Below are 24,343 nucleotides of genomic sequence, written 5' to 3'. Positions count from 1 at the left end.
CGGGTTCTCATGCAGGATGACATCGACTGCAGAATAACTTTCTTGCCCTTTCTCGGCCCGTGGGGCGCAGAGTCAATATCCTTCTTGATCTTCTCTATAGTGCAATACGCCTCGATATTAATAGTATGTAAGGGCAATTGATGGTCCATGCCCCCTTATGCAGGAACAATGACCGTCGGGTTTACCTTCTGCAAGGGAAAAGACAGCCCATAAGGCTGGTGCCATGGGCGGCAGAACCTTAGCATTTCAGATTATACGTTTGAGTAACAGAAAAAAGCGCAAATAGTGTCGTAAGAGGTATCAGATTATTAGAGTTGCTAAGCCGTGACTATCATACTCCTTTTCATGAAAACGCTCCCAACCATGTCCGCGATCCGAGCTTATTTTTCCTCCGGGGAACAACGAACGGAAAGTGGCTAAGTGGGTATCTGCGTTATAATTTACTCCTTCTTGAGATTGGTGAAGCGCAGGTAACTAGGCAGAAAGAATTAGCGCCAATCTTGCTCGCTAAGAGACGGGAAAACTCACGGCTTGACCTGGCGGATTTCACCGAACTTCTTCTGCGCATCCTCAGTAGAAACGGGAGGGGGGATGACAACGTCATCACCAGGGAGCCAGTTGATGGGGGTGGTGACACCGTGCTTGTCAGTGGTCTGAAGGGCATCGACAACACGGAGAACCTCGGCGGTGTTACGACCGGTAGAGGCAGGGTAAGACATGATCAGACGGATCTTCTTGTTGGGGTCGATGATGAAGACGGAACGGATGGTCAGAGCCAGGCCTGCAGCATGTTCTTAGCATCTCGACATCCACCAGAATAGCGGTAACGAGAACGTACCCTTGGAGTCAACGTTGGTGGTGTCCTGGTAGTCAACCATGTCATAGGCATAGGCGATCTTGCGCTCGGGATCGGCGATGATGGGGAAAGTGAGCTTTGAACCGGTGACCTCGTCGATGTCCTTGATCCAGAGCTTGTGGGATTCGGTGCCGTTGGCGCTCAGACCGATCAGCTTGACACCACGAGCAGTGAACTCGGGTTCAAGCTTGGCGAAAGCACCCAGCTCGGTGGTGCAGATGGGAGTGAAGTCATCGGGGTGAGAGAAGAGGATAGTCCAGCTGTTGCCAATGTATTCGTGGAAGGTGACGGGGCCGTTGGAAGTGTCGGCCGTGAAGTCAGGGGCAGTAGAGCCGAGACGGATGCTGTCGTCAATTCCCTTGTCAGTTTACGGATGGACTCTCATCATACTAGAGGCTACAGGATACTAGAGGCTACAGGACAGTAGCAACAGGATCAGTATGGGCTATACTTACGGGGTAGCACGTTCCTGGGCCATTGTGAAAGAGTAAATAAAGGGAAGTAGTAAAGAAGGCTGGTTTTGACTGTAGAGCTAGATTGGGAAGAGATGAGAGGATAAATGGAGAACGAGGGAAAAGGGGACCTTGAAATAGTTTTGGCGGCGGGGAAATAATACTAGTTAGTAGGTAGTATTTGGTGGAAAGGTCAATGGGATGTACCTTTCCGGTCCCAGACATGAATCTCGACCCCTCCAGATCTTCCCCTCGATGCGGGTTCAGCGAATGACCGCCTGGTAGCTCTTCCCCGAAATCACGCAATTTACCACCGCCTGCAAGGCAGAACCGTCTCCATTGGTCCATCATGTGCTCATCCTATAGTGGGGTGTTTAGCGCATTCCTTTTAGGATAGCCCCACGATGCAATCAACGATATGCACTACTAGTTATTGATAACTGAAGATGTTAAGGAATATCCTCACTGGTAACGAAGGCTAGCATGGCGAACTAACAGGGATGAGACACGACTACATCTTCAAGACTCCAATGGTACGCCAGGACCCGCCGAGGAACCGTCCCGTCAAAGATGGGCAATGGTTCGTTCCGAGGAATGTGATGGAAGTATGAGTCCGTTCTAAACCCCGGATTTCTCCAAGTCATACCTTAAATATTTAACTCCCCATGAGCTGTGCTGGGACGCATTGGCATATCCCGACTTCATCGCCAGGGCTTTGTGAATATGTACCCCTCTACGACTATGTGCCCCTCAGCCGAGTTTATCGGCCGACTGCTGACAAGAAAAGAATAAGCTCGGCCGACAATGTGGTTGACCTGCGGCCAATGGATACTTTGAAAGATGGCGCAATTCTGCACATCACCTCCCGCCATACGCTTGATATCTTTGCAAGGGATAATCCAAGATGTTGCACGAACCCTAGAAGGGGGCCGAATTGCAAAGAAGCTCCCCTGCACGGACAAACAGCATCAGCGAATCCCGAGGGACCCCTGACCGGCATTTTAGAAGGCTCGGTAACTTAAGTTAGATTAAGGACCCACCCCTTTTTATGTAGTACTAGGTATGTCATCGCCAGGACAATTGTTTAATATACAACGATTATGTACACGAGATCACCTTGAGTGCATAAACTTTATCCGGGAGCAAATAAAAATGATGGCTTCTTGCTCGGGCGCCTGCCATTTTTTTTTATCTTCATGAGAGCCCCGCGATCTGAACCTTGCTAGGATGTTACTGGGGCTTGAAGGCACCCTAAATAAGGATCGAGTGGGTATCTTTATGGCCTCCAAATACAATAGATTGCAACGTGACCAAGACGACGTATAGGACCACCGAACTTGCGGGATAACTTTCTTGCTCAGATGCCGGGTTGGATGTTGTAGCAGGCGCTGATATTGGGCATCTCTAATGTTGATTCATGATTTCCTAGCAGCTGTTTAGCAATGGGCTGTCGAAGATTAGGACTAAGGCCTCGTACACTCGCAAATTTACTTCTAGCGCGGATTCGCGGCCCATAAAATGCTAGGACCCATGGCACGATCGTCAACAGCACACCCTGGTCGAGGTTAGCACATCTTTCCAGTTGGTGGAATTCCTGACTTACAATCCCCCCAAGGAGACTGGAGGCCGCTGGATAACCCAAATTGTTGAACATGGCATTGGTGACTAACGGAAATACAGCCCCAAGAACGTTTCGGCCTGGTAGGTAATGGCTTCCGTCAGCATCATGTATAGCTGTTGTCGGGGATGGGAGGGGGACAGACAGAAAGACTGTGCAGCGATCGCTGAACTGGCATATCGATGATAAGTATCCGCAAGGTAATTGAAAGTGGCTAAGTAAATAGAGAAGATGCCGATCGTTGAACATCCCACTGCCAGCGTCGGCACAATCCACGGGACCGAGGGAAAGGATGTCCATCCAAACCAGAATAACCCAATGGGCAGCAGAATAGATTCAATGCATGTGAAATAAAGACGCCCTTCTGTAGTGCCTGACATTTTACCCACCCGCGTAGCGAGTTTCTCCTGGTAGATGCTCAAAGGTGTGGCTAGTAGTGCACCGATCGAGACCGCTGCAAAAACGGCCCCGGTCTGCTCCACATTAAAACCATAGTTGGTCGAAAAGACGATGGGAATTGCGATGAACTGGAGATATAAGACCGCCCAGCTAAAGGAGACCCAGAGCGAAAAGAAGAATACCACCGGCTCAGTAAGCAGAAGGTCTTAACGGTTCCGTCAGCCATGAGTACTGGCGGCATCTCTCATAGAATTAAGAAATTTTCCTACTTACGAAATGGCCTGCAGCAAGAGATGGTGATCATCTTCGCTAAAGTCTCACGCTCTTCATCACTCTTAACCTTCCACCTTATGCGTCTAACTTGTTGCATCCCCTTTAGATCATCTCCCTGGCTGAACACAACGCCACAATAGCCTGCGCCTTCCAACGTATCGTAGTATTTATTGAGGGCTTTAGCTTTCCGGCTCAAGAGCACGCTCCCCCGGGTTTCTTTGAGAAAGAAAAGCAGGACAAGCATTAAGACCGCGGAAGCAATGGCTTGGGAGTAATGAATCCAGCGCCAATTAGCGCGATAATCGATGAACCCCGGAATAAGTGGTCCCAAGCCAGTGCCAAAAAGGACAGCCCCGGAGAAGCACGACATGGGGCCATTGCGGTGTTCCGTATGATATATATCACTAAGGATACCTCCCACCATTGTCGAAAAGGTGGCTGTAGTGGGCAAACAGCGTTAACTAGCAAACCCAAAGTGCAGTACAGCGCGAGAGGTACTTTAACTTACATCCGCCAACACCAAGAAAGAACCTTGCCACAAGCATACCAGCAAAAGATTCCGTAGCACCACATCCAATCAAGCACACTATCCACCAGAGATATCAATCTTAGTCTCTCCTTAAGTCACGCTGTGCAAGGGGGAAGAACCGACCGGTAAAAATTAGACCACTGGATACAAAGATCGGCCGTCTCCCATTAATCTCCGAGAATGGCGCCAATACCATGGGAGCAACGGCGAAGCCGAAAGTATACAAGGATATCCCCAGGTTATACACAACCCTACTAATATTCCACTTGACCGTCAACTCATCCGCAGGAGGGGTATATGCTCCCGCGGCGTAAGCCGACATGGCTGTGACACAGCAGGAGATAATTGTGACGACGGTCTTGCGGGACTCAGCCCACAAGAATGGTGAAGCATACTTGGTGAGGTTGGGAGATGGTGGTGGGGGTGTTTGCCCCGGTTGCGGGGAAGAGATGCCCACGGGGTATGGCAACGTCGTATTAAAATTTAGATAGAGATATTCAACGCCTTGGTAAGAATCTGGTGAGCTGGCCGTTTGTCCTCCATGCTGCTCTTCCTCTAAACAGAATTTCCGCCCCCCGACAACATCTAGGGCCGGATCTGATAGCCGATTGGACGCAGAATCCATTCTTGGCTTCTCCAATTAGGTACCGTTCGCTGGGTCTCAGCCGGATCTACGAAGTACCCAGCACATGTGGGAAGAGGGGAGGTGGGGGAGAGGAATCGTAAGTCAATTAAGTATTCCTCTAGTTGGCAAAGAGATCGATGGACGACGAAGTCTGAGACTTTAATCAGGTGTCGATCAGTAGCCCAAGTGACTCAATTGTTTCCGATCTTGCTAATTGGTAAACTTAATTAAGGCAAGGTGGAGACTCAGGGATTTGCTCTGAATGTAGTTGCTTAAGGCTATTCTTCTGACTTGTAAAGTATTTCTTGAAGTTGTGTGCTGGCCCCAGTTCACCGCTGGAGTCTATGAGTTCTACTTTCTTTACTCATGTATTTTAACATTGGATTCTATCTCCCCGACGGTTGTATCCGGAAAATTTATAGTTCACCTCATCCGAGGTTCTGGCATTTTGAATCTAGGGCTTAGTAAATCTATCAGTCAGCAATATAGTCAAAGGGAATATCAATGTACACTTATATACTTTCAGACTTACAGAACGTGATCCGGAGTAAATACTTTTTATTAAGTATTTCTAGTCGTTCGTATATTTACCATCTTTCTCAGGATACTCTCACGTATAACTTTGATAACCCATACTGCCACTGCACATACTAGTAGTCGTATCCAAGTCTCCATTACCTACTATGAGGTTGACTGTATAACTACGAACCACCTCCAGAAATGCGTTCCAGTAATCTGGGGTTGTATAGTCCTCGACTTATGTTTCTCTAAGGATACATGTACATAATGAATCCAAAACTCGCTACTAAGCGAGAGATTCGTCTTGAGTATCAAAACCGACCAGACTAGACCAAACTGGACTCCCGCACAGCACGTGACCATGATCGGCCCAGATCCACCGTCGCGTCCAGTCCAGTCTAAGTCCCCCCCGTCCCCCCGGGCGCAAAACAAAGCTTCAAACTCCAGTGCCAGTTCTTGCCTTAGGTTTTCAGGTTTCCTTCTCTCCAGTTAACCCAGTCTCACGACCAGGTTGGTGGGAGTGTCCTTTCCTTCCTCCCCACCCCCGAATTCTCTTTCCTTAAAAAGACGAAGGACATTTAAGACAATCATTCGATTGTACACCCACCGATAGATAACTGACCCAACACTAACACAGGATTGATTGTTATTCCCTTCGGCGCGTCTGGATCGCTGTGTTTCTCTCGTCCATCCTCCCCGCCTACTGTCTTTTGACTGGTTGGCTCACACTGTCTCTCATCAATTTTGCCTTTTATTTGATTTTCTATTTTTGACTTCTCCTCACACCCCCTCACCTGCCACCCTTTCCTCGCGCAAATTCCTCCCCCGTAACAAAAATGCCAGTCAAGAAGCGCAAGTCCGAAGGCGCGCCCGTTGCCGAAGAAATCAATTCCCCCAAAAGAGTGCGTATCCCCGACGTGAATCGCGGAATCCCATTTTTTCTTTTCCCGAGGTCGATCAGTCCGACGTGAGCAAACGCGTCATGCGAAAGCCCATCATAAAAGGCAATTCGCGACCGCCGCTCACTGACGAGACGTCCCATCCCTTGTGACACGAGACATCTTGTTCAAAGACAGAAAGGAAAAAAAAAAAAAAATCCCGAACAGAAAAGACGCGATCTACCCCGTGTATATTCAAGTAATCGCGAACTAATGTCATCATTGCTCGCCCAGGCTGCTGTCTCAGATCCAACCACTGGAGAGAAGAGGAAGAGAGGCCGCCCTCGCAAGTACCCCGAGGGAAGTGGCCCCAAGCCTCCTCCCGGCCCTAAAAGGGGACGGGGTCGTCCACGTAAGGACCCATCTACCGCAGGTTCGTATTTCACCATGGCCTCCTTCGTCGGCTCTCTGTTCCATCTGCTAGAAGTGACGCGTTCCAATGAAACGCGACATGTCGTTCGCTAACGTACAGCAGGCACTTCTTCGAAACCGAGTACTCCCAAGGAAGGCAAACGGCCGGTTGGACGTCCTCGAAAGTTTCCCTCTCAGAATGGGACAGACAACTCACCGGCCAGATCAGAGCAACCCAAATCCGACTCGGCGGACGCAAAGGACGAAGTCGACGAAGATGATTCCGACCGTTCGTATTGGTTGATGAAAGCAGAGCCTGAATCCCGCTTAGAGAAGGGCGTTGACGTTAAGTTCTCTATCGATGATTTGGCCTCGCGTAGCAAGCCGGAACCGTGGGATGGTACGTTTTCCCTGTGAATTCCTGCGTTGCAGCGAAGTGAATGCTAATTATCTGCTAGGTGTGCGGAACCCTGCTGGTAAGGGTGTCTAGTAAGCTAGCGATATGTGAAACAACGGGCTTACGACGAGTAGCAAGGAATCACATTCGAGAAATGAAGAAGGGTGATCAAGCTTTCTTTTACCACTCCAACTGCAGAGTGCCTGGGGTTGCAGGCCTGATGGAGATCGTACAAGAGCACACACCCGACGGTTCGTATCAATCCTGTATATTACCCAAATCCACTCTGACGCGATATCTCCCAGAGTCTGCATTTGACCCTGCACATCCATACTACGACGAGAAGTCCTCCCGAGAAGATCCCAAATGGGAGGTGGTCCACGTGGAGTTCCGACGCAAGTTTAAGAACTTTGTTTCATTGAATGATCTCAAAGCGCATGCTAAGTCGGGAGGACCCCTCGAGAACCTCCAGGTGCTGAAGCAGAGCCGGCTCAGCGTTAGTCGTGTTACCAAAAAGGAATGGGACTTCATCCTAGAATTAGCAAAGGAGAAGGAGCCATCACCGGAGGGGGAGGAGAGCGCGGCTGAATCTAGCGAGTAGAGGACGACATGAACTCTCTGTTTTGATTTTTGTTCAATTTCCTTTCTCTCCAATGCGACTCTGAACGAGACTTTCTCCAAGCTCGCCATGAGCGTACTTGCTTCCTTTTGTACAATGAACTGGGTTCTTTATCTGGGTTTTGAGGTGTTCCAATAATATGAATGGTATTTCAATGACTACTTACTGATCATAAGTCAAGAGATGTACAAGGCCCAGTCATACATAACCTGGTGACATTCCTCACCCGGGATTGTAGAGTGTCGAGACCCCAAGGAACTAACTGTAAGTTGTTTGCAGGGCGATAAGTCGAGACACCAATTCAATCAACACTTGCAGGTAGTTAAGAGAGATCCGAGCGGGTCATTGAGGGGGAGAAGGCGGGGAAAGCCGTTCGATATACCTTGGTTCGTTTCATATTATCTCGATACAGAGTGATGTAATGGTGAGTGGTGGGTTGCTAAGGTGGAGTATAGTTAGTATGGTCTTAACCGATATATATCGACAAACTTATTGGAGAACCATGGAAGAGAACCATAGTATTCTAGAACGGGGAGGCTTTCCTGGGAAGAGAAAGTGCATCCGATAAACGATTACCTATAAGTGGGGCACTAAGTCACCTGCCAGCGAGAGCTTACCATTGGTTCTCCAGCTACTAATCTCTGGCGGGGAATGTCCCTTCAGCAACTTAACAACAGCTGAGGCACTTACGCACTGGACTTACTTATAGGCCCCCTCCCTCTTCTTCTCCCCTCCTTTCTCCTCTCTTCTCTGCATTGATGCCCCTCTATCCCTCTCCACTCCTCATCCGCTTGTGCCTGCGTGGTCTTTCTCTCTCCAGGCTAGCAATATCCTCCCCAGTTCCTCGTCGACTCTTTCACAGCTCCTCACCCATCATGTCGGACGTCACGCTGCAGTTGACTGCCCCTAATGGGCGTAAGTACTCTCAGCCTATTGGCCTCTTCATCAACAACGAGTTTGTACCATCTAAGTCAGGCGAGAAGTTTGCCACGATCAACCCTTCGTAAGTTAGCCAGGTCTAAACTGACACCATGTCCCGTGAACCAAAACTAAGCAATTCACAGAGACGAAAAGGAGATTGCTTCAGTCTATGCTGCGGGCGAGGAGGATATTGACATTGCTGTCAAGGCTGCCCGCAAGGCCTTCAAGGATCCTTCATGGAAGCTGCTTCCACCAACGGATCGGGGCGCTTTGATGCTGAAGCTAGCAGACCTCATAGAACAGCACCGAGAGACTTTGGCTACCATTGAAACGTGGGATAATGGTTGGTGCCATCAGTTTACCGACTGAGTCTTGAGGTTGTCCTTAGACTGACTCTGTCTAGGCAAGCCCTACTCTGTCTCCTTGAACGAGGATCTGTCTGAGGTCATCAACACCCTTCGGTACTATGCTGGTTGGGCCGACAAGGTTCATGGCCAAACCATTAGCACCACACCGGCCAAGCTCGCCTACACTCTCCGCCAACCCATTGGTGTAGTGGGCCAGATCATCCCATGGAACTTCCCCCTTGCCATGGCTGCATGGAAGCTTGGCCCTGCGCTGGCATGTGGTAACACCATCGTAATGAAACCAGCCGAACAGACACCTCTTAGCATCCTCTACCTTGCCACACTCATCAAGGAAGCTGGGTTTCCCCCTGGTGTGATTAACATTGTCAACGGCCTCGGAAGGGTTGCTGGCAGCGCTCTGGTGACCCACCCTAATGTGGACAAGGTCGCCTTTACTGGCTCCACCTTGACCGGCCGGGAAGTCATGAAGATGGCTGCCAGCACCTTGAAGAACATCACCCTTGAAACGGGTGGTAAATCTCCTTTAGTGGTGTTCAGCGACGCAGACCTTGAACAAGCTGCTAAATGGGCACACATCGGCATTATGTACAACCAAGGACAGGTCTGCACAGCAACTTCTCGGATCCTGGTCCATGACTCTGTGTACGATAAGTTTATCGAGCTCTTTAAGAAAGAAGTGGTCGCGACCAGCAAAGTCGGTGACCCCTTCGCCGATGACACCTTCCAGGGCCCTCAGATCACCAAGGCCCAGTACGAGCGAGTCCTTTCTTATATCGAGACCGGCAAGTCCGAAGGAGCAAAACTCGTCGCTGGTGGTGAGCCTTACAAGAACGTCGGCGACGGCAAAGGCTTCTTCATCGCTCCAACCATATTCACGGACGTTAAGGACAATATGCGTATCTATCGTGAGGAGGTCTTTGGACCGTTCGTCGTGATCTCTAGCTTCACCGCCGAGGACGAGGCCGTGACTCGCGCCAACGACACGACATACGGATTGGGCGCGGCCATTTTCACCAAGGATATTGAGCGTGCGCACCGTGTGGCCTCCGAAATTGAAGCAGGCATGGTCTGGATTAACAGCAGCAACGACAGCGACTTCCGAGTTCCCTTTGGTGGTATCAAGCAGAGCGGTATCGGCCGTGAGCTCGGTGAAGCCGGATTGGAGGCATACTCGAATGTAAAGGCCGTTCACGTCAATCTCGGATCCAAGTTGTAATGTATGCACTGCAACCTCATCTGTGATGTGTTATGTTTGTATATACGATAGTCAGATGCCAGTTGGATCCACAGGATCATACTTGCAGCAAAAATATAGAAAAGCTATCCAATAATGAATCGACCAACCACTTCCCCAAATACTACCCAACAATCATAGCAAATATCTTCAAATAATCCGAAATCAAAGAAGAAGAATGAAAAAAAAAAAAACGTGGTATACCCAGATTGGCACCAACAATCACCACGATCTGCCTCGAAAACCTGCCTGATAACTTACCACACCCATACATACAAATGTAGTAGACACCACCCACTAGCTACATCAAACAAACCTCTACCCCCTAAAACCTCGCACATAATACATACATCACACACATCACACACATCACACACATCGCACACATCGCACACATCACACACTTCACACACATACACCATCCCAACCCCATGCTAACGCCTAACCCAACCCAGCCAAAACTTACTTATTTGCCACACCTAAACCTACACACTGGGCCCTAAGTAAGGCAAAAAACAAATGCATATCATGCCAACCAAAACAGGCACCTGTACATACGGGTAACTGTCCACACACCACACCATAGCCTAATCTGCCTCTGTCCCCCCCTCTCTCTATCTAGTGGTCCTTACACATATACATCCAACATGCGTATATCATGCCGTTCCCATCTCACCCTATCCCATCTCAACCCACCACCCACAGAAGACCCAAACAAGACGTACAGTACGTCACCTGCTCATCCACGATCTCTACATGATCCAGGAAGGGTCTGATCGCCAACCTACATAAAGTTCAGGTTTAGATCTTAGATCAGATATGTAAGTGATCACGCGTAGCCGAGGGATTCTGTACACCTCATTCTTCGTTCGGAAACAAAGGGAGATCTAGCGGGTGGACACTGCTGATCATGCTGACTGTACAGTGCATACTCGAGTCAAAGACTGACGGCCGGCCGAGTCCAACTCAACGGTTATCGTTCGTGTAACGGTTCTTTTTTGGAAGATTATAATGGGAAAGCATGTAGGTGATACAGTGGGTGGGTGGGATTATAGAGGATTGGTTTATATTCGTTAGTTAACAAGGGGGGATGGGGAGGTCTGTTGGTATTGTTAGTACTAAAGGTTCTAATTCTAGGGGATATACATGTACGTCGTAGGTACATGCTAGGTACTGGGTGAAGGTTCTATGTGCGGGGGCACGTGAGATGTGTTGGTACCCAATGCCGATCTGGGGTGTACAGTATAGTAACATGGGATGGACATTTGAAGGTTGGAGGGGAGGGTTATGTAGTTTGGATTGAATGCTGGTTGTACAATTGTAGATATATGCTTATATATACATGTACATATGTACGTATATATGGATATAATCTAAGTAGATTTAAATATATAGATAAATATATATATATATATATATATATATTTCCTGAAGAGTCAAGGGAGTCATGCAGCAGAACCAAGAGTAGATCTAAAAGCCCAGTCGACATGCAATGCAGGGTGAAAAACAATTAATTGATTGCTACCTGTCTTTGCTGCAAACAACTCAGCGTGCAGGCCAGGTACCTATACCTAATGGACTAACCCCCACTAACTACCGGGTATTTTCATCAAAAACCTGTGGTATACCTAGTATGAGAAAATGGAAAAAATGAAGAGCGAGAGACAACTCAACATCACAGGCCCGATTCCCAATCAGGGTCACCCACCTCGCTTTCAACAACAAATGCACACACACCTAAGCAATGCACTGCACGACAACAATCACTACCACCTCACCTTTCCCTTTTCCACAGGTACAGGTCAGTCAGGTGGTACTTACCTGGTACCTAACCCGAGGATAGGGACCTAAACCGAAGGGAGGTACTACTACTGGTAGCACCTCAGCGATTTTCCAAGTTTAGCCAATCCACGGTGCCGTAGGTGGAAGAAGAGAAAGAGAAAGAGAGTAAAAGAGCGTCAAATCGCGGCTATCAAAAAAAAAAAAATACCACCGCCAATGACAACCAGCCAAGCGTTGGAATAAATGATGCTGCGGTGTGGTTGGCCAGTTCACCGGTTTCTTAAGTGTACTGTCGTGGCAGCTCTGGAGTGGGATGCCTCTTAGTTGCAGTATGCAGCAATCCTTATTTGGATTTGCTTTTTTGTTGGGCTGCGTGATGATGGTTTTGCTTCTTTATTTGCTATGGACTGCACCTTATAACATACCAGCCGATCATTGGAGGAGGTTGTTGGATCTTGCTCTCATCTGGGTGCATATTTCATGCAGCAGCAGAGAAAAGAAAACAAATCATAATTGGAAAAAAAAATAATTAGATGGATAGAGAAATGAGAGGAAAATACTAAGTCTAATCTGGTGTGATTTTGAATGACAGAGTTCAAAGTTGGTATTACATACGTCCGATACGAATCCTGAAACGAACAGAAACCGTATGGTACCGACCGTGACGGGTACAGCCTATCATGCAGCAACCATGTAAGTTACGGGTTGTGTCTTGCATTGCATGAAGAATTGATCATGTGAGGCTGCCTATCCAATTCCATCTACATTGGCTTGTCGAAGATTTGAGTATATATATATATAACGTATATCAGGACTAGTGTCCGTGTACTTGGATTTTCAACTTCGCCCGCAACCGTCAGAAGGATCCCAAATTTTGAGGAAAAACGGAGAAAAACGGTCTTGCGTCCTACCTGAGCTTACACCGCATTTTCCGCAGATGCTCAATACAGTAACTGGTCCGTGTATGCGTTGGTGGATCACATCAAATATCAGGCATCTGGATTGCCTCTGCAGGTACTCTCAACTGCCCAACAATGCGTCAATGTTTTGAGCTGGCCAACTCCGCTTGCGAAGTTTCCCTGTTCCCTCGGAAGGAGAAAAGACAAGAAGGAAAATAAAAACAAAAGAAGAACAAAAAAACAAAAGCACCCCTCCCAAAACTCTCTATCCACTTGAACAACCATTGATTATCGCAGACCGACAGTGGAAAAGTGATGCGGTCCGGAGTAGACTTTGCTGCACTCTAGAACTCACTGATGCTGCCGTTTACTGTTGTAGGTTGGACACTATTTTGACGATCAACCCCAGAGACAAGATGGTCCAGCTCGGCTGGTTCTGGACCAAAGTATAGTATGCGACCCTAAACGTCTAGAGCATTGCTAGACCGCTCACATTCATTCAAGAGTGGCATGAAGACAGAAACTTTTCATACTAAATTGTGGCCTTCACTAAGGCCTTCTTGCGTTAGTAGTTTATCTACTGCCGAATTGAAGGGTCTCGCTTCCATGCTAGAGCTCCATCGAAGGAATTGGAAGCAGTCTGAGTGGGCCGCTTCCCTCCCTCGCCATTTGGATGTTCATAGGTACAGAATGCTTCCCAGACATCCCAGAGTGTCTGATCTGACCGCAGGCTAGCAATGCGGAGAGGGTTTGTGGCGGCAGAGACCTCAGAGAATACACAAAGAACTGGTGATCAATGCAGCCAGCAATGCAGACCTGTCATTTAACGGCTGTACGCCAGAAACTCAGATGGTAAGGCAAGCTGCGCCAAAAGTCCGGGAGCTTGGGACCTTGGCCGTCGTGCCGTGTCTGCAACCAAGGAACCACCAGGGACAGGAAGTGGAGTCTTCCGGTCGCAAGGCGACCTCAATTCTGTCACGCAGCTTGCTTAAGGCTTGGGGATAGACATACCGGCAGCTAATTCTTTTCCAGACTGTCCAGCCCCAGGCAGGAAAAGCCGGATGAGTTCCTATTTGTTGATGTTACCCCGTTTCCTGACTTCCCCACCGAAGGTCCTAGTCTGGAACAAATGAGGCGTAACACGGGAAGTTTGCCGCAGTGCGGCCACGGTCCTTTTAAAACGCCCAAGACTCGCGCACGGTGGAAATCCCAAGCGGCAGATTTGATTAATCGAGCAACAGATTGAGTGGTTGCCTCTTCTCTTCTCTTTCTCCTCCACTTGTAGATTCTATGACCACGTTTGTTGTCTCGCATTGCTTATTCACATGACGTGTGATAGCCCCATCTGTGTGGATACGTGTCCTGGTGCAGATTTCCCAATAATCATGCCCACCATAGGTCCAATAGTTTGAGAAGCAATTGGTCCGGGGAATAATCCTGCTACACCGTTAAGAATATCGGGGCGCTTTTATTTTTATTTTTATTTTATTTATTTATTATTTATTTTTTTTTTTTAAAAAAAAAAGGAAAAAGAAAGAGTTGTTTTCTATCTTATTTCTCCTCCCCTTATTTGTAATTTCCATAACCCTCTCTCCGTAGAACCCTCTTCCCATTTACCGGAAAAGGCCCCAATTCCTGAAGGAACAACCCTTGAGACTAGAGGGTGTTAAGGGTAGTATGTACTTCAATGGCAAAGTAAATCCATCCCATCCACTGAGGAAAGCAATGTATGACATCCAACGCGACTAGACTAGTAAAGGACGACCCGCTGATAGGGACGAATTTATGCGTATCAAAAAGGATTTGTAAGAGTAAGAGATCCAAGTCAGGTGGGGAAGGTCTTGGCACCCACTGCCACGACACTGGATAAGTTAGTCTTGAGACAATCTGGTCAGACTATTGAATCGATCCTCGTTCCCTTTCGGCTTTCTTACCACTTGCGACGCCCGGCTCAGACTGTCCACGTTTCTACGAGGTTATTGATAGTAACCAGCTACCGTCTCCTTGTCCAGGGGTCCAGATCCAGCACCTTCAGTGTGGTACCGATCAGATCCTGAAATCAAAGCACGGTCTCCTGGGATAATTAGTTAATTAATCGGATTATCGCCATGCCAGCGTTCCAAAAGTGGACGGTCTCTGAGGTAATGTTCTGAACACCGTGGTTGGGATTGCTACTGGTGAGAGAAATGTAAATACCGAATTCGTTCTTACCTCTTCAATCATTAGCCGTACATCGACATCGCAGGAACCCTCCTGGAGGGCCCGTTCCATGACGAGCCCAGGAATGAGTTCCGCTTTGTCGATATCTGGGAGCAGAAGCTCTATGTGGTGGACTTAGCGAAAGGGCCAGACTCTCTGAAGACTTTTGATACGTCTGCTTCAATCGGGTGCGTGGACGGACACATCCCTGCAGTTGTAGCTTCTCCGACAACCTTAAGCTGATCAGCGAAACCTGACCTTAGGGTAACAGCCAATATCAAAGACTCTGGTGATGCCTACAACAACCAGATAATCGTAGCTGCGAAGCATGGATATGCTCTTCTCGACCGCGCTACGGGCCTGCTCTCGTACATCTCTAAGGCTTGGGATGATCAGAAGGACCCCGAAAAAGCTCACAGGTATTTAGGCTTCCAAGTTCTTTGCTCAGTTACTGCCCGTAGAGTCTGACTAAGCGGATTAACCCAAAATAGAATGCGTTTCAATGACGGGGCGGTCGATAGCCATGGGCGATTCTGGGCAGGTTCCATGAATGATCCCAAGGTGCAGTCCCCGGTCAACGAGGCGATTCTCTTCAGGCTGGATCCCGATATGGGCTTGCACCGTATGGTTGAAGGGCTGACCATCCCCAATGGGATTGGTTGGAACCATGCGGATGATACTATGTACCTGACTGACTCGCCCACTGGAAAAATTTACGCGTTTGACTTCAATGCCCAAACCGGAGAGATCAGCAACCGGCGAGTCCACTTTGACCTGGGGGAGCCAAAGGAGCCAGATGGCCTTGCCATCGATGCGGAAGGCTGTATCTGGAGCGCGATTTACGGAGGTGGTAAAGTCATTCGCATCTCGCCGGAAGGGAAGGTCATCGGTGAAGTGTCGCTCCCCACGAGAAACATCACCTGTCCGGTATTTGTGGGAACCGAATTGCTCATCACGACCGCCAAGGATGACACCGACGATGAGCAGTTCCCGAACTCAATCCGGTATGGAGGGCGAGTCTATAAGGTTGATGTGGGAATCAGGGGCAAGCCCAGGAATGAGTTTCGATTCCCGAACTGATTTATGTGTGACATAGTTAGGTGTGTAGGGGAGAAGGCAATGCCCGCACAGCGTGTAAAAATCTCCTACCCAGCGTCGCCTTGTAGTATCCATTTGTTGGGAATGGTCCAGGTTACCGGACAGGTGGTGATTGAGTTATGCTTGTCGGGGATGGATCACTCCCTTGTCGTTGAAACAAGGGATTTGGATTGAGATTTTCTCCCAGCTGAAACCCGAGTTGTTGCCCAAAAGAGCCGATGGATGGATCGAGTTGAACCTCCACAGAAGCTCATCGAGTCATGTGCTACCGGCATATTTGTCCCTCGAACTATTGGACAGACTGTCAGCCGTGTGTTACTGGAATCTTGGCGTAGAAGCATATTCGCCGAAGTAATCCCTTGCAGTAGTCCATGTATCAAGATGAGGCGATGAAGCTGACGATGTTTGCTGAGTGGACATTGCAGATGCTTGCTTTAGGCCCGGGAGTGACCGCAGCCTTGAGACGGCCCAATGATGGGAGAGCAGCAATGCACGTACTTTTAAAAATGGGAAAAGCAAATCAAAGATATTCGTATATGTATCATGTAAGAAGAAGAAATCTAGCCACCCGGCAAATTGAAACTCCACCTGCATGGGTCTAAAATTATTTACTGATCTCGCGTGATTAAGCAAGCTATTGGAGGGGATCGAATGAAAAAGTACATCAAACAATAACAAGAATCCATTCTACCAGCTAGTGAGAGATTAAAGATAATCTTCAGCCTTGAAAAGCGACATTTATCCTGTGCCAAGTTGGAGAGGGGACAAATTGGCCATATCTTCGAAAAATCGGAGCCTAAGTCAGGACGGCATAGTTGGGGTTGAGATATGTCGTACAGTATGCTGGAGGTATTACATACTAGTCAGTAGGTGGTAGCTTCGTAAGCCCTGCTGACATACCAAGTAGCCACTAAAAACGCAAAATAACCCTAATTGCAGAAGAAATCATACATAATGGCATTGTTCTCTCTATGCAAGTATGATGATGCAACCCACATACAGGATCAGAGAGATCGGATGTAGCGTTGTCGTTCCGCGCAAGTCTTACTCAGTCCCTCCGGTTCAAAAGTTGGCAGGAGGCAAGTGTGACCTATGACAGTGCATGCATGTACATGCTGTAGGATTTAGGCCAAAGTTTGACTAGGGATATCAAGTTCCCATTGAAGGGTTTCCTCGGGCCAGCACACTATCGGTGGGTCCCCGATATGCAGAAGGATGCAGACACTCGTGGAAGGCTGGGGGCAATTAATATTATCTTGCAAGGGGTTTTGTTGTTGTTGTTGTTGTTGTTGTTGTTGTTGTTGTTTTCTTTCTTTCTTTCTTTCTCTCTTTCTTTCTTTCTCTCGCTCGCTATCTTCTTATTAGCCCTTCTCTTTTTAGCATCATATTAGATTCTATAGGAAAATACAAATTTTCTACGTATTAAGTAAACTATGTAGTAAACAAACATTGAAGTGTAAAGTTAGGTATGATAGACTAGGGTACGTACAGCGCATATGGAACGTATTTGTCTAGGTGGAGTCCATATCTCTCTGAGAGATCGAAAATTTCAAGAGGAAAGCATTACTCACCATTTAAACTTAAGTACCACGAGATGTATTGGAGCTATCAATTATCGGTGGGATTGACCGGCGCGTACAGCGGCACTGAAGACGTGCATTTGGTAGCCAGGGGCGTAAGGGTAAAACTAAGAGGGCCAAAAAAAGACAAGCCTATGACTAAATTTTTGGGCGTGTGATAGTGTGATATAGTACGAAGGAAAATAGTTCTAGTAAAGAAGATATGACACACACATCCCAATGCATCAAGGCTAGCGGCAAGGGTGAAACTGTTGGCTGATCTTCGCATGCTGCCTTCCGACAAAGCTTCGAGAAAGATGGAAGAACGCGTCCCCTATCCAAGTAGGTAGATAAAATATCTACTACTAGGTAATCTATGGTACGTTAGTAGTTGGTACCCTACAGTAAAATGAAGTTACGGTTAGGCGGATGGGGCCGTCGCGAACCGCATTGCTGGGAAAGCCGCCTAAAAGACAAGGCACCGATACATCTCGTGGAACTCGTACTAGACATGCAATCTGTGGCCACTCTCTCACATACACCACCGTCATCTTCATAATCCCACCCCATTCTCCTTTCGCCTTCCCTTCTCATTGTTCCATCTTCGACAGACCGGGTATCTTCAATCTATAATTAAACCAAACAGCCTCCAGAGATATCATTATACCGGACGGAAACAACTTCCGACTCTTGCATATGGCGGATACATCAAACGATGAATAAAATATTGTCTCCACTTCCCGCGATAGTGGAAAAAAAAAGATACACAGTAATCTGTACGCGTTATATACCAAGTATACTTAGTCTAATCTGCCACGCGCTCAGCTGTATCTCCTATCTTGAATACGCTAACTACCCTAGCAGTTATCCACACTTTCTCGCATACCGAGGAGAAACATGATAGCGCATATCTATGGCACGACAGACCATGTGGCCAGGTAAAGTCGAGTTGGCATGACCCGCCATCAAATTCCTGTTGTCTGTCATTCTAGACCATGGCGTGTCTTGTTCCGGCCCACACGATCTACCATCGCCCGTCGTTAACTATCAGTTTATTTACTGAAACTAATAAACTCTGGCTGTCTACAATCCTATCCACCTTCGGATGCGTGACGTTAATCATTCTCTCCATTTGAATACCGCCTTTCTCCGTGGGGTTTCAGGTTCCAATGAAGACCGCAGCTCGGAAGACTAACGCTTTACATCCACGCGAAACTGAATTTATGATGCTGGTCGTCTAGGTGGCTGTGGGCAAGTCCACTGGAACTAAGCAGTGCGACACTAACTGAAGGGAGCAGTTCTCCGTAACCCTGACCGAGGCAATTCAAAAATTTACAATTGTGAACCTCTGACCAATGGTATCGTCAAAATCCTACGATCCCCCATGAATTTCCCAAACTCACTGCAGGTGATTTGTTGTTTTGCTGCAGAAAATGGAGCTCTCTGATCCTTACCGACATTAGAGGTCGGCTCACCTGTAAGTTTTTCTTTGACTTTTCCAATCCTTTTTTTTTCCCCTATCAGTTGCCTTCGTCTGCTTTACTCTTAATTGCATAGCCAGGTTTTATGGAAATTCGCGAGAATTCTCCGTCTCTCTTTTTCTTAAAAAGAAGAAAGAGAAAAAACTCGGCAGTAAAGATAGCTAATAGAATTCAACCAGACGACGACGACCACTAGCCACTAGCGGTGAGGAACAATCTGACTGAGATGCTCCTTGTGGCAAAGCAATTTCGACGTCTTCATTATAATTCAATCTGTGCCTTTTATATGTAGTGCTGCTGTATGAGACACAGCCTCAGCTTGCTCGCCTGCCAAGGTGCAAGCCGACTCTAACAATATGGAAAAGCAATCAATGCGTGGGAGCTTAGTCGCTGGTTCATATGCATGGTTTCGGGCTGTGTAATAGCCTGCAGATCGCTACGTTTGCTGGTTGAGATCGATCAGTGGCTCTCAGTGCAAAGGATACATCCTCGACCGTGTAAGAGACATGGTACGGCTAGGTAGCCGCCGCCGTAACAGTCCGTACCCGCGATCCTTATCCGCATGTTGGAACGAACATCGGGATCCTTCGAGGTCTTTGTTTGGATCACCACACAAACCTTGTGGAATTGCCTACATTGCGATTGATGCCCAATGACGTAGCTGAGACACCTCTACCTAGTCTCGCTTCAACACGACGTCAATGGACGAGCAGATCCCCGCGTGGGCCACTCAGGAGACGGAACGTCGATAACAGGTTCCTCCCGTAATGATTTATCCATCTGATAGGGGGCCAGCGTGCCACCGAAGCGAACCATTTATGTGTTTGCATAGACGATAGGCTCCAATATTGGTGCCTGGCCTGTATCGAAGGAAGCTAGACAGCCCCGGCATCCCGATATGACTTGCGAGGGAAACTGTCAGGACCCCCAGAGATGACGGGAGGGTGGGGGCAAAAGGGTAGTGAGGAGAAGAGCAACGGCGATCAACAGAGGCCTCCAAAGTCAATCAGTGCACCACGGTCTGTCGCTCACTACTTGCCAAACTTTGGGTCCAAAGTGAAGCACCCTGCATGCGAAATATTTTGATTCGAGTTAGCTGTTCTTCCGGGATGGAAGTCCATCCCTCTTTCCGCCCCATTTTTTCGGCTCTACACTGGCTGGTGCCTTTGTTTGGGTTTCCTTTAGTTGCAATAACTTGCCTCACAGCATCAACCCTAATCATTTTTGGTGGACAGATAGAAGCACAGGCCGGATTGGTCTGCCAGCTAGCCACACTCGAAGGCTCAGCCGGAAGTGAAGCTACCAGTATTCTTTGTATTATGAAACTATCTCGATCATCAGTCGATCTAATTCATAAGGCAGTCCTACGTCAGTCATTCCTTTCAACTGGTTTAGATGGTTGATAAAGCTTGATACATCCTGTCCGGGAGATGAATATGATGTGCGTGACAATCGACCTACTGGCGAGAAAGTGTCTCTCCTTGAACGGTAACTGCGGAGTCTTGGACTTCGAGGAATCTTTGGAAAAAGTGATGGGGCAGTGAGACATTAGCTCTCTGTCCATAAGTTCCAAGACCTTGGTAAGACCTTCTTATTTTATTTCCTCTCTCTCTCTTAAATAAAAAAAGTCAAGACGAAGAGCTGAAAACCCATTCCATGGCCTTCCTTTTAAGGTTCAAACCAATGTTTTGTAGAAAACTATTTAAATTGATTTGATTTGATTTTGTTTATTCATTTTATTTTTTTTTTTCCTTTCTCTTGACCTATTTCTACGCTTTATTTATACATACATACATACATACATACATACATACATACATACATACATAATAATAGTATAATATTCTCAGGATCCCCATGCAAATCGTGGCGGTAAGTGTGCATACGTATGCATGGACAATATCAATTACATGGATAGGAAAGGTCGCTACGGATGTCGGGCCCGACTCCCTAAAAGGTACAGGTGTTAGCATAATTACTAGGTGATTTTAGGCCTCCACCGATCCTGTCCATGACCATGGTGACGGCGCCTCTTAATTCACTTGCATCTTTCCCAGCCTCAGGAGTGGCTCTTGAGGGTGGGTACAATCTTTAGGTGATTTCTCTCGTTCTCAAGGGTCCCTCCCCAGAAGGAAGCTAGCTGGCAGCCCTTTTGGGAGATTGGGTATACTCAGTGTCCATATGAGGCTTTTCGGACCTGTCGTTGCCCTTTAAGATAATCTGCCTTTGCCATAATAATAAAGTTGAGGTCCACCTCAGGTGTAACATCCTCCTGTTTATCAGTCAACATTCAATTGCCCAGGACCGTCAGAGGAGATTAAAGCGAATAATTAATTACTTGTAAGGAATCTCCCACTAACTCCTTCTGGCCTTCCTTTCAGGTCCGCAACTAAATGAACTTCCCGATTCCCCGGGGCTCCATCTTTTAGGTGGTACTTTGGTGATTTGCTCTCCGTACTGTACATACAGTATGGGCCTAAAGCCCTACCGTACCGTACCATGTACTGTAATGACGACGGGAACAGCCCTGGAATTTTCCCGGGCGTATACCTAAATTTTTCATGTACGAATGGGCCCAAAGACCCCATACATGCATTGAGATCCTGGAACCTTTTTTAGGTACATACAGAGGTTAGGTTAGGTTAGGTTAGGTTAGGTATCCTGTATGTATGTATGTACCTCGAAGACGGAGTTTATGTACGTTGGTCAACACTAAATCAGGTAACAGGTAGTCAGGAATAGCACTGGACAACTCTACGAGCTCCTCTTGACTCCATTCTCTCTCTGTGTCTCCCCCAATTTCAGTTCGTGACTTAGGTCCTTGTCTTAGTTTGGGGGTAGTTAAATTTTTTTTAATTCTTATTCTTATTTATTTATTATAATTATTATAATTATTATTATTATATATTTTTTTCTCCTGCGGTCTAAAGCAAACCCATCATCACTTTGGTCCCACTTCCCATTCGCACACCGCTAGAATTGCATTGCTTGCTGGTCCGTCAAAACGGCGTTGAATGTGAAGCACAATCCCTCCGTCCAGGAAAAATATAATAATAATTAGAGATAATATCCATCGTCGTCGTGTTGTCTCTTTTCTACTTTCTTAATCCTCGGAATCATTATTTTTATCCTGATTGTCCCCCAATCGAGTATTCTAGTTATCTCTCCCTCTCTCTCTTGCTTGTCTCTTCTTAGACAATCTATTCTTGCGTTGTTCCACTGGTGTTCCTTTTTTTTTTTCTTTCTATATTATTTTAAGAACTTAGATTGATTTCATTTTATTTTTGGTTTTAATCTTTTCTGATTATATATATCCTTATTTCTGTTTTATCTACGGCCCCGGCAGTACTGCTACTATACTACATATATAAAACACAGGCGTGTGTGATTGAATGTGGTTCTGGCTGTAGTGTTTGCTTGCCCTCTCATTCTTGAAGACAAGCACGGAGATTCTCCTGAAGAACCAAAACCAAGCTGTATAATTTCTTCTACAAACCCGTCTTTATCCAGGTCTAACCTCCCGATTTGTTTTCTGTCTTTCACCGTGGCGACCCTAGCGATCAGCGTGTTGACTAACACTCCGTACGCCAACCCGGGGCATTCCACTCATCAATATCATTCGCTGTCTGGCTATCATCTCACCCAACCGACTGGCGCCCTCTCTCGCACCCCCCTGCCCGAGTCTCCGGCTCACCTGGAGAGAGGGGGGGCCCCGCCATGCCCCAGGCTCTTGCGGCAGTCCCTCGAAAGAGACTCGGAGCATATGTCGCCAGTTTCTCCAGTCACAGGCCCTTCATCAGAAGATGCCCTTCGAACTGAGAAACACGAGAAGAAAAGACCTTTTGTAGACGAGGATTCTTCTATGCGCGGGCAGCATCGCCCTGGTTCATGGCACCCGTCAATCCCTGTGGAGCCCCCGCTGAATTCTACGCAGCTTCGTCCCATTGGAGTTGACTCGATCCTGAACCCCCCGACGAATGCACCACCAGTATCCGTTCCCCTTCCGGAGACTGGTCCGGAGGCACTGAGAGATCGGTTCTCGGCATCTCCATCTCATCAACACCTCCCCCCCCAACAAGTACATCTTCCTTCCCCATCAACGCACGCAAAACGCTTATCGGCATCTCCTGGGATGAGAAGCCGTCAGATTATCGCCCCTGTCTCACCATCAGCTCGATTTGTCAACTCGGGGGTCGGGTATCCCCGAAAGGCGAGCGCTTCTCAATCTCCGTTGGCGAAAGAGTCACGATTGGGATTATACACCGTGACGCCTGGCTCACCTTTGCCAGTAGATTCTGTCACTGGTCAACCGATATCCGTGGCGGGATATCAGCAGTCTGTTCCGGTGTCCGTTCATTCAACACCGACCTTCCACAGCCGCCGATCAAGTGCTAACCCGACACCAAATCCAAGTCCTCAGGAGACAAGCCCTACGACACCCATCTCGGCCTTCAGCCAGTTCGGGCGGTCGTCTCCTGCTGCCACTGCCGCTTCGGGCTCACAGCCTGCACCGTCGTTCTTGCATTCCGCATCACATACAAAGATGGAGCCGGTCACTCGACTACCCTCGGTAGTGGCAGGGCACAAGCACGTCGGGGATGAGCCCGTCGTTGTGGCTAATTCCCAGGCGGACCCTCCCTTTCCTGGGATGATTCCCTGCATCCTAGACCTAAAGTCAGGCTCCTCGAGTCAAGCAGAGAAGAGAAAGGCAAACAGTGACGCCTCGAGAAGGTTCCGCAATAGGAAACGAAACGAGTTGCAGATGGAGCAGAAGATCACGGCCCAGCAGGATGAAATCCGGAAGCAAACCGAAGCCCTACAAAGGCAAGCCCAAGAACTTCGGGTGCTAATGCAGGAACGTGACTTTTATCGCTCCGAGAGGGACTTCTACCGTGAGCATATCAGTCGTCTTGTACCTTCTGGCCAGGTCCCGGCTAGGCCGGCCTCTCCACGGACCCTTCGCCCATCTGAACGTGAACATCAGGCCTGGCCGACTACAGAGACCACACAGCGTATAGTGGACACGGCAGGGGTGTCGTCGGCCGCCTCAACTACCAGGCCAGTAGGTAGCTGGACCAATCGAGGGACTCTGGCAGATGAGCAGCAGGCAAGGTCGCTGCCACAGTTCCCTGGGCCATGGACACGCGCTTGATTGTGGAGCGAAGGCATTGAGCTCACGTATCCCGTCGTGTAGATGGCTTAACTTGATTTCTTTTTGACAAGCTT

The 24,343-nt window shown here is 47.9% G+C and overlaps 7 protein-coding genes across 7 annotated transcripts; 4 read left to right on the top strand and 3 right to left on the bottom strand.

Annotated features, from left to right (window-relative positions):
* Positions 1–294: 294 nt before the first annotated feature.
* BDW43DRAFT_9460 (peroxiredoxin) lies at positions 295–1,475 on the bottom strand. The gene is made up of 4 exons (XM_032050751.1): positions 1,312–1,475; positions 839–1,200; positions 529–781; positions 295–474 (listed from the first exon to the last, which is right to left on the bottom strand). Exons 1-4 carry the CDS (start codon positions 1,332–1,334, stop codon positions 441–443), a joined length of 672 nt encoding a protein of 223 aa, XP_031906487.1. The 5' UTR covers positions 1,335–1,475; the 3' UTR covers positions 295–440.
* A 1,190-nt stretch (positions 1,476–2,665) lies between these two features.
* BDW43DRAFT_305418 (MFS transporter) lies at positions 2,666–4,752 on the bottom strand (the record flags this gene model as incomplete). Its single annotated transcript, XM_032045793.1, has 6 exons — positions 2,666–2,863; positions 2,912–3,006; positions 3,072–3,530; positions 3,599–4,036; positions 4,107–4,184; positions 4,251–4,752. The coding sequence occupies 6 exons, from the start codon at positions 4,750–4,752 to the stop codon at positions 2,666–2,668; spliced, it is 1,770 nt and encodes a 589-aa protein (XP_031906486.1).
* Positions 4,753–5,495: 743 nt separating this feature from the next.
* On the top strand, positions 5,496–8,118 carry BDW43DRAFT_258776 (EVE domain-containing protein). Its single transcript, XM_032040016.1, has 6 exons — positions 5,496–6,173; positions 6,444–6,582; positions 6,685–6,960; positions 7,019–7,036; positions 7,092–7,208; positions 7,263–8,118. Exons 1-6 carry the CDS (start codon positions 6,108–6,110, stop codon positions 7,556–7,558), a joined length of 912 nt encoding a protein of 303 aa, XP_031906485.1. The 5' UTR covers positions 5,496–6,107; the 3' UTR covers positions 7,559–8,118.
* A 50-nt stretch (positions 8,119–8,168) lies between these two features.
* Positions 8,169–10,197, top strand: BDW43DRAFT_258771 (aldehyde dehydrogenase family protein). Its single transcript, XM_032040015.1, has 3 exons — positions 8,169–8,579; positions 8,641–8,840; positions 8,901–10,197. The coding sequence occupies exons 1-3, from the start codon at positions 8,335–8,337 to the stop codon at positions 10,079–10,081; spliced, it is 1,626 nt and encodes a 541-aa protein (XP_031906484.1). The 5' UTR covers positions 8,169–8,334; the 3' UTR covers positions 10,082–10,197.
* A 4,509-nt stretch (positions 10,198–14,706) lies between these two features.
* BDW43DRAFT_258763 (SMP-30/gluconolactonase/LRE family protein) lies at positions 14,707–16,571 on the top strand. The gene is made up of 4 exons (XM_032040014.1): positions 14,707–14,921; positions 15,007–15,167; positions 15,243–15,398; positions 15,471–16,571. Exons 1-4 carry the CDS (start codon positions 14,889–14,891, stop codon positions 16,057–16,059), a joined length of 939 nt encoding a protein of 312 aa, XP_031906483.1. The 5' UTR covers positions 14,707–14,888; the 3' UTR covers positions 16,060–16,571.
* Positions 16,572–17,558: 987 nt separating this feature from the next.
* BDW43DRAFT_258762 (uncharacterized protein) lies at positions 17,559–17,930 on the bottom strand (the record flags this gene model as incomplete). Its single annotated transcript, XM_032040013.1, has 1 exon — positions 17,559–17,930. A coding segment is annotated over exon 1 (161 nt), but the record flags the coding sequence as incomplete, so codon positions are not given.
* A 4,950-nt stretch (positions 17,931–22,880) lies between these two features.
* On the top strand, positions 22,881–24,269 carry BDW43DRAFT_305414 (uncharacterized protein; the record flags this gene model as incomplete). The annotated part of the gene is made up of 1 exon (XM_032045792.1): positions 22,881–24,269. The coding sequence occupies one exon, from the start codon at positions 22,881–22,883 to the stop codon at positions 24,267–24,269; it is 1,389 nt and encodes a 462-aa protein (XP_031906481.1).
* Between the last annotated feature and the right edge of the window lie 74 nt (positions 24,270–24,343).

Source organism: Aspergillus alliaceus (genome assembly GCF_009176365.1).
Source record: "Aspergillus alliaceus strain CBS 536.65 unplaced genomic scaffold BDW43scaffold_1, whole genome shotgun sequence".
Lineage (NCBI taxonomy): Eukaryota > Fungi > Ascomycota > Eurotiomycetes > Eurotiales > Aspergillaceae > Aspergillus > Aspergillus alliaceus.
This window is presented reverse-complemented; position numbering and strand designations above follow the sequence as displayed.